This window comes from Tamandua tetradactyla, chromosome 14 (genome assembly GCF_023851605.1).
Source record: "Tamandua tetradactyla isolate mTamTet1 chromosome 14, mTamTet1.pri, whole genome shotgun sequence".
Classification (NCBI taxonomy): Eukaryota; Metazoa; Chordata; class Mammalia; order Pilosa; family Myrmecophagidae; genus Tamandua; species Tamandua tetradactyla.
Window position 1 is genome coordinate 90,630,247 of NC_135340.1, and position 14,422 is coordinate 90,644,668.

Sequence of the window (14,422 nt, forward strand, 5' to 3'; positions counted from 1 at the left end):
CAAACACCGTTAAAACACAGTGTTTGTTTAACTTTATTTCTGATCATTTTATAAAATATTACATAGCTTCTAGCCTTCTTAAACAAATTATACTGAGTGTATTTTGATATTTTTGATGCCTTAATAAATGAATTCCTAATATATTAGCCACATGGGAATTATCATATATGTGAAAGCAAACTTTAAAAGTATGAAAGCAAAATCTTGAAAGTGCTAAGTAAAAGTAAAATGGGTTATCATTAATAAGATATTTTATAACAATACAGTAATACTCTTGAGATCAACTGAAAAGATACAGGTATTACAGTGAGACCAAATGATTCCAGGCAATCTTTTGAATTCTCATTTCTGTTTGAAATAATTTTAATTCCTCTTCCTTCACCTATTAACATCATCTGATACTTCTTCCCGTTGTCAGTTTACCTGTCTCCAGCAGTCTCCTTTCTAATTTGTTTATCCAGTCTACTGAAGCCAGAAAACTCACTCTTATTAGACTTGCTTCTGCAGTGTGAATTGGTAGACTGCAGAACTTTCTTGTGAGTAACTGACATGGATTTAATGGAAAGACTGGACACTCAGTGAGGGCAGGGATTTCTCCGACTTGTTCACTGTTCCATTGCCATTACCCAGCTCCATGCTTGGCCAGAGTAAATACTCAGTAAACATTTTGCTCAGTGTACTAATATGAGTGCTCAGAGGCCAGTTTGCATATTTCCTGGGTCTTGGTTACATTCCAGGTGGTCACAGCTGGAGGAAAGGGGACCTCTGAATGAAGAGAATCAAGTTTTTTGCCATCTATATAACATAATAGACTCCCTAATGGGCCTTCCTTACCACCTTCCTTAGGATCCTATGAAGTGAATTGTATCCGTTGTCATTTTTTAAATGCAAAATCTACAAACTTTCATCAGGCCTATTGCATTTCTAAACTAGACTTACAACCATTCAGTACCCCACCACCCATTTCTTTTTTTTTTTCTTTCCTGTTTTAAATTTAACTTTTGAGTGAGTACTAATATTGTACATGAAAGCATTTGTTGCAAAAATTATAAGACCAGACTTGAAAACACTCAAAGACCAAGTTTGCAGACTCTGAAAACCTGTCCATGGCTTCTCTAAAAGGCCCTGACACTACGTGAGCATCACAAAAACAATGCTCATTTCAGGGTCACGTGTTCTAGCAGAGTCTAGCACCATCACCCACCTTTCCTCTTTTTCAAGTTCTTACCTCTGATAATTTGAGACAAACCTTTGACACAGCCCAGAACATAAGCCAAGAACTGGTTATTTGATACCTAGCCACAAAGAATTTAGGTTTCTGAAGAAAGGCCTTTTGTGTTGGTTCAAGCTGTGTATGTCAGTTGGTTAAGTTTATTTAGAATGGCAGTATGTCATTGTCATCTTCGTCTGGGTTGGCAAGGTTGTGCAAGAAGCTAGCTGGAAACCAGTCATGGCAGTCAGCTTAGGCCCAGTGAAAAAAGGGGTGGGCTCATGAGCCCCATGGCCCTAGATGGGCTTGGGAGGCTGCCTGGTAAGGGAGATGTCGGTTCTCAGAGTCATGAGTTTTCCAGGCCCAGCTCGGCCACTGACTGACTGGGGCAGCTAAAGCAAGGCTCTTGAACTTCTGAACATTCATTTCCTAAGAAGATAGTCATCCCTGTCTGCCCACATCAGAAGGTATTTAGAGACTCAGATAATGTAGGTAGAGGAGCTTGATAGACTATTGAGTACAGTCTCTGCCAGTGACATACTTTTTGCTGTATGGGAGGGTGTTGCCAAAGTTTGGCAGTGCCATGACTTAATATCTTTGAGTCTTTCACACTAGGTGAGAGACCACTGTTCCCATACCCTCAAAAGGGGAAGGATCCTTTCCAACCCTGTTTTTATAACTAATACCTCTAAGCTATGGATCCCTGAGTTGGTGCCCAGGATTCTGCAAACAGTCCCCAAACCCATCTTCCTTCTGGGTTAGGAGATAGCATATCACAAAATCCATTCTTTAGAGACCAGATATGGAGACCTAACGCAACATGATGTGGACACCGGACTCAGAAAATGGTAGATACACCTCAGGAGAAGAGCAATAGCATGATTCTCCCCTGAGGCAAGGTACCAATGAGTGTAACTAGGGGCTCCTATCACTTTGATTCATTCTAGTGATTTGAGGACCTACTCTGTGCCTAACCCCCCAGCAGAGTAGAGAACACAGTAGTTAAAAGATAACAGTTCCTGCCCTTCCGGAACAGATAATTAAGCAACATATGCTTGGATATGTGGTAGCTGTTGCCATATCTTTGGGTTGAAAAGAAGAGGCCGTCTCTGGCTGGACTGGCTAGGAGGACTCTCTGGGCCCAAGGATTTCCTTTTGTGCTTGGAGGGAAGCTCATCCTGGGACTGAATTAAGAACTCACAACACCAGCGTATTAGCTCTGGCCTTAACAGTTTTGTTTTCAGATTTGTAAGTCTAGCACAACAGCCTCAAAACACACACACACACCCACAAACACATACACTCTTTATTCTAAGCCTCTGTTTCTCTTTACCACTTACCTATGTTTCTTGGATCATGCTCATGCTGGGATTTTCTTTTCAGAGCTGTCAGAATACATTTCCTACCCCGCCACCACAAGATCCTGGCTGGCATCTTCAGCACTGTTTGCATAGCTCCCTCCTGTGCAAGCAGGACAGGGAGAGGTTGCAGCAGTGGCTTCCCAAGTGGCATGTAGCTCATTGATGAGTCCCAGCCAGGAATAAGGCCTGCTGCTGCCTGCCTCCTGCTCTAATGAGCAGCCTTTATGGCGAGATAGTGGTGAGATGATGGAAATCATTCATTAGGTCTCACACTGGGAGATGGGTTCTGGTCCTGCAAGTGTGCAGAAGCCAGATTTGGCAGAAGGCTCAGAGCAGCAAAGCTGGAAAGCTAGCCAAATGCTCAACTAGCCTTGTTTTTGTACTTCATGCTCACAGACACTGTGTCATTGGATTCTCATCTAAATCCTGAAGGCTACCACCTACCCCTATTTTATAGAAAGGATGCTTAGGCTCAAATTGATGAAGTGACCACACCAAATCAGGAGCAGAGCCAGGCCTACAGCTCAAGGCCACTTAACATCAGTACCCTTGAGCCAACAGTTTCATGGTTTATGATCACTGAGAAACAGTTGACCCAGGAAAAGCCATTCAACTCTGAAATGTACCTTGTTAGCAAGGCTTTCTAATGGAGTGTCATTCTGACTGGGGGTAATGAGGTAGGAAGGAATGAGTTAGGGCTGGCATTTAAACGGTGAGCTGCTTCTTCTCTCCACTTAAAAGTCCTCTGACTAGGTCAAGATGGCAGCTTAATAACGTGTGCATTTTAGTTCGTCCTCCAGAACAACTATTAAATAACCAGAAACAGTAGAGAACAGCTTCCAGAGCCACAATAGTGACCAGACACACAGCGTACCCCAGTCTGGACCAGCTAGATTGGCTGCGAGCACCCTACTCCCCCAACCGTGAGTTCCCAAAGCTGCGGCGGCCAGCGCCCCTCCCCAACAGGCCACTTCCCAGAAGGGAAAGGAAAGGACTTTACCAGCAGCAGGGACTGGGCATAATCAAATGCCAATTGTGGAACTAATTAACAAATTCTGACTACTAAAAATTGGCCCCCAGCTTAGGTGAACCTGATCAAAGCCGAGGTTGCTCATTTTTGCCCCGGCACCAAGGGGGCAGGACTGACAGAAAAAGGGGGAAAAAAAAAAAAGAAGGAAACAGAGGTTTTTGTGGCTGTGTACCTACAAAGGCTTGACTGCCTCTGGATACAGCGGAAGGACTTTTCAGGCTGCAACTGCCCCAGGCACAAGCAGAAGTTAGCTCTTTTGGGGGCTTATCTGGAGCTTGTGCCTTCCCCAGGGGAGGGGTGAAGCCTCACCCAGATGGAATCCCTCCATCAAGGAATTCAGACACCAGGGCTTGGTAATTTGAAGCCATTAAAACCAGCCTACAACCTCTCCTCTGTCTCCACCATGCCCCCAGCAGGGAGAGTCTGCCAAAGTTAAAGGTACGGCATCATCTTATGCTGGTGGGACCTGCAGTCAGACAAGCGCCACATACTGGGCAGGATAAGAAAAACAGAGCCCAGAGACTTCACAGCAAAGTCTTTCAACCTGCTGGGTCTCACCCTCAGGGAAAACCGATGCAGGAGACTCTTCCTCCTGATAGGAGGCCAGTTTGGTCTGGGAAAATCTGGCTGGGGTCTATAATATCTAAGTAGACCCTCCTAAGTGTGTGTGGGGGAAAGGCACCACACAAGCAGGGCACGAAGCAAGAAAACAAGAACTGAAAAATTCTCCTCTGTTAAACAAAACTTAAGCTAAAGGTCCAGATAAAGCTGAACGGAATGTCAAAGAACAGATAGACAACAAATTCATCCAGCAAGAAAACCCTAGATAAAAGAAGTGAAAGCAATCTCCAGAATAAACTAATTAAGGTAATTAAATGCAACAAATCATACTAGGAAAATTGAAGATAAGGCCCAGTCAAAGGAACAAATCAACAATTCAAATGACATACAGGAGCTGAAATAATTAATTCAGAATATACAAACAGACATGGAAAACCTCATCAAAAACCAAATCAATGAATTGAGGGAGGATATAAAGAAGGCAAGGAAAGAACAAAAAGAAGAAACTGAAAGTCTGAAAAAACAAATCACAACTTATGGGAATGAAAGACACAGTAGAAGAGATGAAAAAAACAATGGAAACCTACAATGGTAGATTTCAAGAGACAGAACATAGGATTTCTGAACTGGAGGACAGAACATCTGAAATCCAACAAGAAACAGAAACTATAGGGGAAAAACTGGAAAAATATGAGCAGGGACTCAGGGAATTGAAAGACAATATGAAGCGCACGAATACATGTGTTGTGGGTGTCCCCGAAGGAGAAGAGAAGGGAAAAGGTGGAGAAAAACTAATGGAGGAAATTATCACTGAAAATTTCCCAACTCTTATGAAAGACTTAAAATTACAGATCCAAGAAGTACAGCATACCCCAAAGAGAATAGATCCAAATAGACATACTCCAAGACATTTAATAATCAGAATGTCAGAAGTCAAAGAGAAAGAGAGGATCTTGAAAGCAGCAAGAGAAAAGCAATTCATCACATACAAGGGAAGCCCGATAAGACTATGCGTAGATCTCTCAGCAGAAACCATGGAGGCGAGAAGACAGTGGAATAATATATTTAAATTATTAAAAGAGAAAAACTGCCAACCAAGAATTCTATATCCAGCAAAATTGTCCTTCAAAAATGAGGGAGAAATTAAAACATTTTCAGACAAAAAAATCACTGAGAGAATTTGTGACCAAGAGACCAGCTCTGCAAGAAATACTAAAGGGAACACTAGAGACAGATACGAAGACAGAAGAGAAAGGTGTGGAGAAGAGTGTAGAAAGGAAGACTATGAGTAAAGGTAAAAAGAAGGAAAATTAGATATGACATATAAAATCCAGAAGGCAAAATAGTAGAAGAAAGTACTACCCATGCAGTAGTAACACTGAATGTTAATGGATTAAACTCTCCAATCAAAAGACATAGTCTGGCAGAATGGATTAAAAAACAGGACCCATCTATATGCTGTCTCTACTCAAAGGACATGAGGCCAAGGACACAAATGGACATTCACACACCAATGTTTATAGCAGCATTATTAACAATTACCAAGAGATGGAAACAGCCAAAATGTCCATGAACAGACAGTTGACTAAACAAACTGTGACATTTACATAAGATGGAATATTATGCAGCTGTAAGACAGAATAAAGTTATGAAATATGTAACAATATGAATGGACCTTAAGGACATTAAGCTGAGTGTGATTAGCCAGAAACAAAAGGATAAATACTGTATGGTCTCACTGATATGAACTGACATTAGTGAGTAAACTTGGAATATTTCCTTGGTAACAGAGACCATCAGGAGATAGAAATAGGGTAAGATATTGGGTAATTGGAGCTGAAGGGATACAGATTGTGCAACAGGACTGAATATGAAAACTCAAATGGACAGTACAATATTACCTAACTGTAATACAATTATGTTAAAACACTGAATGAAGCTGCATGTGAGAATGATGGAGGAGGGCTGGGGCGTAAATGAAATCACAAAGAAAGATGATAAAGATTGAGATGGTATAATCTAGGGATGCCTAGAGTGTATAATGATAGTGACTAAATGTACAAATTTAAAAAATGTTTTTGCATGAGGAAGAACAAAAGAATGTCATTACTGCAGTGTGCTGAAAATAGATGGTACTTAATATTTTAAATTTTCAACTAATGTGTGAGACTAAAGCAAAAAATGTTTATTTGGTACAAATCTATACTTTGACTAGTGCATTTCCTAATATAACTTATGTAGATAGCTTGGTTGAACAATATAAGTACATGGAACCTTGGGTAAGACATGAGATTTTGTTGGTTTGTCCAGAGTGATGCCCCAGAGAATCCCAGAGTGATTTGATCAGTGAGTGGAAAAGTATTTGCAAAGTCCCCTTCGGGGAATGGTGAGAATAGGGGAAAACTCAATTTCCCCAAGTTGAATTCTTGATATTCTCACAAGCAGTGTGGACAACCAAAGCTATAGGCTGAGGCCCCAGTCTTGGGGTTTGTTCATATGAAACTTAACCCCACAGGGGATAGGTCAAGTCTACTTAAAATTAGGCCTAAGAGTCTCCCCCAAGAGAACCTCTTTTGTTGCTCAGATGTGGCCTCTCTCTCCAGCCAACACAGCAAGCAGACTCACCACCCTCCCCCTGTCTGTGTGGGATATGACTACCAGGGGTGTGGATCTTCCTGGCAGCGTGGGACAGAAATCCCAGAATGAGCTGAGATTCAGCATCAAGGGATTAAGAAAAACTCTAGAATGAGCTGAGACCCAGCATCAAGGGATTGAGAAAACCTTCTTGACCAAAAGGGGGAAGAGTGAAATGAGACAAAGTGTCAATGGCTGAGAGACTCCAAACAGAGTCGAGAGGTTATCCTAGAGGTTATTCTTACGCATTAAGTAGATATCACCTTGTTATCCAAGATGTAATGGAAAGGCTGGAGGGAACTGCCTGAAAATGTAGAGCTGTGTTCTAGTAGCCGTGTTTCTTGATGATGATTGTATAATGATATAGCTTTCACAATGTGACTGTTTGATTGTGAAAGCCTTGTGTCTGATGCTCCTTTTATCTACCTTGTCAACAGATGAGAGGAACATATGGGATAAAAATAAATAATAGGGGGAACAAATATTAAAATAGATTTAGTTTGAAATGCTAGTGATCAATGAAAGGGATCAGTAAGGGGTATGACCTGTAAAAATTTTTTTTTTCTGTTATATTTTTCTGTTGTCTTTTTATTTCTTTTTCTGAATTGATGCTAATGTTCTGGGAAATGATCATGATGATGAATATGCAACTATGTGATGATATTGTGAATTGCTGAGTGTATGTGTTGGGAGTGTTTGTTTCTTGTAATTTTTCTTTACTTAATAAAAAATTAAAAACTAAAAAAAAACATCCTCTGACTACAGTTTCCAGATATTCAGAGCTGATCCAACTTTCAAGATTTAACCCACCTTCTCAGTGCAGTCTTCCACCTTCACTTAAGTGAGCAGAAATCTCTACCTTCTATGGAGTCCCCTAGCACCTTATCCTTCCCTCTCTGATGTCTCAGGCTTCTTCTACTGTTATCAAATGTATACATATCTCATCTCCCTCACAGCTAAAGCCTGATCTCTTCCTGACATATTGCATTTTCACTTGTGAATGTTGAATGTAGAGGCCTTCTTTGTGTCCCTGTAACATTTAACATAGCACAGGAGGCACTCAGTAAATGTCTGCTGGACTTAAGAGTTCTCTTCTGGCTCACACTCTCTTGGTGAGCACACAGAGGTTGGAGCCAGAAGGCCCATTGCGTGACCAGGGGCAGCATGTCCAGTTGTCTACTTCAGATCCCTTTTTTTTTTTTTTTTACCAGATTCTTTTTTTGTGGGGGTGTATTTTTTTAGCAAATTCATTCACACACCATACAATCCGCCCTAAGTATAGTCAGTGACTTTCTGTATAATCACAGAGTTGTGCACATTGCCACAGTCAATTTTATAACATTTCTGTAGCTCCAAAAAGAAAAATCCCGTGCTGTTTATACCCCCTTATTTTACCAGATTTCTTTTTTAATCCCAGTATTCAGATCCTCCTGGCCCTCCCTTTCCACCAGGCAAATGCATACATTCCCAGCCTGCAGCCTTCCTGTTTCTAAAGCCACTGCTTCCCAGAACTGTTAAATAGTTCCAAAAAGAAGAGGGAGTAGTCACAGTTGTCCACTTGACCTGCACAGGGAGCATGATGGACTGGGCTTGCTTGGTGTTTCTCCCTCCTCCTTCTACCCCATCTCTGATGATACTAAAGAAAAAAGTGGTGGATCACCAGGGCATTTGGGTAAAGATGCCCTTCTTCAGTGACTGTGGAATTATGCCCACTGTCCTCTGCTTAACAAGACCAGAGGAGGTACCTGTGCTGCTCATGGTCCTGTCTCTAGGTAATAATCAAGGATGGCTCCATGAAGGCCTGGAAGTACTCTCCCTTGGGTTCTAGTACTGTCAGATAGTTTCAGTATGGTTTTTCTCAAGTTCACAATGTAGAATGTAATTTTCAGTGAGAAAGAATATATTTAAAGATCTTGCACCCTTGGTCATGTTCTTTCTTGATTTGGGTACTGGTGACAGGTACATTGACTTTCTGAAAATTAATTGAACTGTTTGCTCAAGGTGTATGTGTGTGTGTGTGTGTGTGTGTGTGTGTGTGTGTGTGTTACACTTCATAAAATGTTTACTTTAAAAAATTCTCCACCCTAAAACTCAGAGCAGTTTAGCAATTTGCAAACCAAGGTCACAAAACTAGTCAATGAATAGAGTAAAGGCAGAATTACTCAGATATCCTAACTCTTAAGTTAGTACCTATTTCAAAATTGCACTGAAGAGCAAGTGGAAAGTTTAATTTCAATCACTTCTGATCTGAAGGTACCTGGAAATTCCCTTGATCTCCTTGGAGCCCTGTTCTGCATCAGAGAATGGATATTATATTTGGAGGCAGTTTCTTGTTGTTAGTAGGGTCATACCTGCTCCTTACTTGCTGTCTCTAGTTGATGACAGTGGCTGTCAAAGAAATCCAGGACTTAGCCACTCCCTCCCCTTTGTGCAGTGCTCTTGGAGGGGCCTCTGTGGGAAGCTCTTTATCTGTGTGTTGATCCTGGATAACCTAAAAAGTACAACAGGTGGTCTGGCCAGGCTTGGGGTCCACCGTGGTGCTGCTCGCCTTAGGATTCATTGGCAACCCTTTATCTGGACAAAAGTGGCAGATCAACAGTTATTGATTGTTAAGCTCCACCTGGAAGCGACTAGAGAGCACCATATTGTAAATCTGAGTTCACCTAGAAGAGATGGCTCTTATTTATACACATTCCTCTCATTCACCAGGACTCTCATGTCCCATGACGACTTTCTACTGACTTTAGAAAGCTTGCGCAGTACAAAGTGACAGTTGACCACTGTAAGGCCTAGGAGTGAATGCCTGGATGAAATAAAATTGACCCTTCCTCCACTCTCCAACCCGTCAGAAGCCTCTGGTGCAACTCTCTCCCATTGCCCGAGTATCAAGGTCAGGCTGTTTCCATTTCCAGCCTCACTTCCCTGCCCAAAGGAAAACACTTAGCCTAATTCAGCTGACTGTTCCATTGAGCTCAAGACATGCCTCGCCCATTAAGTCTCAGTGCTGCTGGTTGGCCCTTTCCAGGACCTTCTGAGCCTGTCTCCCTATAATGTCTGAAATGTGGTTCACAGGACAGTGCAACAAGACTGGCTTACTCTGGCTCACTGTTGAGCCCCTGGGATATGACTTCTACCACCACTCATGAACCTCTTACCTGTCCCAGGATCACCTCCTATCGTAGGTGGTTTGATGGATAAAGAGCCCTTGCTCAGGGTAACCAACCTACCTAAATCCATTTGTGTCTCCTGCAATGCAGGGACTTAAAAGTAATGGCCTCTGGCAGGTCATCTCACTACAGCAGTGGTAACCTCTGTAAACTCACTTCCTCAACTGAAGATAACCGCCCGTGTTCTTGAGAGGACTGACAGGCCCCTGGGAGACTCTGTTTGGCCCCCCTCAGTCTGAGGAGGCCGGGTGGAATAAGCTCCAGTTAAGCCTCATGTTCTGAGCTAATTCCCTAGAACCAGGAGTTGTAGTCTTTGAGTTACTGTGTCTGTGCCAGCCTGACTGCCCAGTTTAATATCTTTTAAGTTAGTGAATCTTCCAGTAATAGCATTTTAACAATGAAGTTGAAAGAAAAACCTTGTTCTTAATTTTTGTTCAAAGGGGTAAAAAAAAGACTTCTAATAATTGTATCATTATAAATTCTCATGTGGTGACTATTTGGCTATATTACAGAATTTGTAGCTAATAATTAAAATAAGGACTTAAGTAGATGCTTTATCAATAAAGTAAATGATAGAGCATATTTTTCTGAGCCAGTGTCAGAAATGGCAGTACATAGCCTTGTGTTGAATTGTCACACAATGCAAGTCTTTAAAATTCCTTTTGGATTTGAAGGTATTAACAGGTCTCTATTAACATTCTCTAAAGGTTTTTGATGTCATTTTAGCTATTGAACTAAAATATGTGAACTATTACTTTGTTGATTTTGTTCTTAAACCAAACTGCATTATCATCTGAGAGTGTGTTCTTAAAGTATTGTTAAAAGTACTTTGAAAACTTGTAAATCCCTGTAATTTATGTTTTTCCTGCCTTTGCTGTTTCATTCTGTCCTTCTGGTTTTAATTTGAATGTAGTCCTGTCTGGATGTGTACCTGTAAAATTGTATTTTTCCAAGTACAATTTACAGTCCTGACCTTAGGTTTTACAGTGTCCCTAACCTTCTAGGAGCTTCCTCCTGTACCAAGAAGTGGACTTTCAGTTACCCAGCTCTTTCATATTAGAACTGCCCAATCAGGGTTACTTGAAACAGATCTGATTTTGACATCTTAGTTTATGGTGGAGGCCTAGGGAGTAAATTAGGAGGGCTTCCCTACAAACCCATTAATTGCATTTCCCCATTTCTTAAAATGTATACAATTGTAAACCTAGACTGCTTCAAGATGACAGTCTCATTTGTCTAAACAATTCTCCTTTTAGACTCAGTGGCACTGGTAGAAGTAGATAAGAAGTATGGATCTGAAGAAGGGTCTTTGGGAGCCCATACATACTGAAACTGTTGCCATTTCCCTTATAATCCCCTTTCTTTCCAGGGCTTGTCTACATACGGAGTAGATATATCTGCATCCAGTATATCCAGTGAGCTAGATTAGAGGAGGACTGCAGTGGGCAGGGCCATGGATGAGGGTATCTTACTTTCTTGTGAGCGAGCTTTCTCAGTTTTTAAGAAATATCGCTACTCTGGGGGGAGGGGAGATATACAATTTGTTAAGCATGTGTGTATCCTGAATCCATTTCGCAGGAATCCCCTTTCCATGGCAGATGCACCTTTTACAATGGATTATAATAATTTTTAAATAGCTGTAGAACTTTTGGAATCTTTTCCTTAAGGAAATAAGATTTATTTATTTTCTGCTCTTTTCAACTATCATTGTCCATGGCTCTTACTGACACTATGTTGGAGAGTGGGAGGCATGTCAGAGTCCCTGCCAGGGTCTTTAAAAGTTGACCCAGAGCTCCCCCTCTGCTTCAGGTAATCGTACAGTCGGGCCGCCACCCCACGGTGCTGCAGAAGCTCTGCCAGCTGCCCTTCCAGTATTTCAGTGACCCACGGCTGATCAAAGTTCTGTTCCCTTCACTTATCGCGGCTTGTTACAACAACCTTCAGAACAAAATCATTCTGGAGCAAGAGATGAGCTGTGTTTTACTGGCCACATTCATTCAGGTACCTTCTACATTATGCCTAATTCTCTGGCTTTATTTATGAGCTGATACAGATGCAATTGAAAAGTAAAAGTTAAACCAGCTGTTTATTATTCTTGCCTTCCACACTATTTCACATATTTCTGTGCTTGAAAATTTAATTCCTAAAATAGCAGGATAATAGAACTGGAGTTGAGTGTTGTATAATTTCTACTTGGAAGATACCAAGAAAAGGATATTTTTCCAATGAACAAAATGGTAAACCCACACTCAGGAAATGTTTTTAAAAGACTGCCAGATTTCTATAAAGCTTTAACTGCTGCATTCATCTTTTTTTTAATCTAGGTATAGGGAATGGATAATGATTGCTAAAGAAATATCAATTAAACTTCAATTTATCATAAATTTTTCAATAAGTTTAATTCCTTTATAGAGAGAGAGACTAAAAACTGTCTTATATTGTTTTGTATAGTTTTAAACCTAAAAATTTTTAAGTACTGGCCTTATATATTTCTTACCCATTAAATTCTTTAGGATTTGAATCACATTTACTGCTATAAAAAAGCAATATTTCCACATCTCAAGTAACTCAATCAACTGACAACAGAAAAATCAAGTTGACAGTTCTTTAACATTAGCTAACTCTAATCCTGGATTTTATTCTGTCAATGTAGATAATTATTTGCTGAAAATCTTCCATTTCCTTTCAAATAGAGTCCACCATAAAGTCCGTATGTTTCCATTCCATAACACATGTGATTGGTAGACAGTGCTTTCTGTTCTAGGTAATAATGAAACAGAAAGCAGAGCTCCTAGTTTATAGTTCCTTACTCTAGCAACCACGCGTATATCACTGTCAGACGGGGTGAGAACTGAAGAGGCTCCCTAAGCCTTCTTCCCTTTTGTAGTAATTAGCAGTTTATATTTTTTAAACTATCCTCTATGAGATGATCAATTAATAAACGCAGGTCAATTATGTTTAGAGATATTTTACTTTCAGTTTAGGTTTGAGTCTAATTCCATTTTCTGCAAAAAATTTCAAGTCAAATATTCAGATCTGTAGGTGGAGTATGGATTTTCAAAAAACGTCATATCATTAAATGTAATATCTTAATAAATTCATATAACTATCAAATTAACATTTCAAAGTCTTAATTTATCCAATCTAATTAAGTTCATTTAGAAAATACATTATAGAGAATTTTTAAACTGTGATCTTTAAAAATTCAGGTTATTCCTTCTTCATTCCTTCTTCATTCACTGTCTTTACAGATCTTTCATTAAAGTGGGGGGTCGAACAAAAGACAAATAATAAGTAAAAAATATATAGCATTTTGGATGGTGATAAGTGCTGTGAAGAAAAGTAAAGCAGGAAAGGGAGATGGCAGCTGCCCAGGAAGAGAGGGATATGCATTTTGTTTGTTTGGTTGGTTGGTTTTTTGGGGGGATGCATGATCCAGAAATCGAACCAGGTCTTCCGCATGGAAGGTGGGCATTCTAACCACTTACCACCCGCGCACCCAGATACGTGTTTTTTTATGGTGAGCAGAGAGGCCTCAACTGAGACAGTGATATTTGAGTAAAGACGATTTAGTACCAAGTTTTAGTTTCTTACATTTTCAACAGCTTGGAAAACAACTTATATAAGAGGAATGATAACAGAATCTAAAGTGAAAATTATATGTGTATATATATATATATATGTTTTCTTATGATATTGATCATAGAGTACTTCTAAATATACCCTTCTCTATTACAAGAAAATCTATGTTTAACACTCAAATTTTGTACTACTACAGAAATTTCTTATAATGCTTATTTGGGATAGCAAGTTAGAGTAGTGGCGTTAAAGGATTTTTTTCCTATAAACAATTGTGCTCAAAGGCATATACATAGGATTTTAGTTTATAAAATGTTTTTTTGAGGTTCCCATGTTTTAGGTTATTAATACTCACTAGAAAATTGAATTAAAATATATGATAAAACTGTTGGTTTATTATATATTTCTAGCAATTAACATATTATATATTACATTATTGCATTTTCTGGCTCAAAGTAAAACTATCAGATTTTCAGATTCAGCTCCAGAATACATAAGGGCTTTTATACTGTGTATTAAAAAAAAAAATGTCAATACTTTAAGAGAATAAACTTGGCAAAAGTTTTTAGCTTGTTAGATGTGTAGTTTCCACAATATGCAGCAACCTGGCCCGTGATGGCAAAATTTAAGAGTCATCACTGTTTGGTTTCGATTCATAAGAACCCAGAATAAGTAACAAGTTTCTTCAGTTCTTACATCTGGGGTCCAAAGTAATATGCAAAAGAGTGGTTGCCTCAGAATTCAGAAGCATTTTTAAAGGTGCCTTCAGCAAAATTCTCTGTTCATAGCATTGGGATAAAAACACTTTTCCGTCTCACACAGGATTTTGCACAGACTCCAGGTCAGGCAGATAATCAGTCTTGTTCGCCCAAAGGTATGT

The 14,422-nt window shown here is 39.9% G+C and overlaps 1 protein-coding gene across 8 annotated transcripts in view; it reads left to right on the forward strand.

The window, feature by feature from the left end:
• Positions 1-14,422, forward strand: part of SCAPER (S-phase cyclin A associated protein in the ER) — a 678,157-nt gene that overhangs the window by 661,422 nt on the left and 2,313 nt on the right. For 7 of the 8 annotated variants that reach the window (XM_077128470.1, XM_077128471.1, XM_077128472.1 and 4 more), the window contains 2 exons: positions 11,773-11,964; positions 14,365-14,416. In XM_077128470.1, the coding sequence (XP_076984585.1) occupies positions 11,773-11,964; positions 14,365-14,416 (244 nt within the window). The remainder of the gene's footprint in view (positions 1-11,772; positions 11,965-14,364; positions 14,417-14,422) is intronic. The other variant, XM_077128469.1, reaches the window with a different exon arrangement.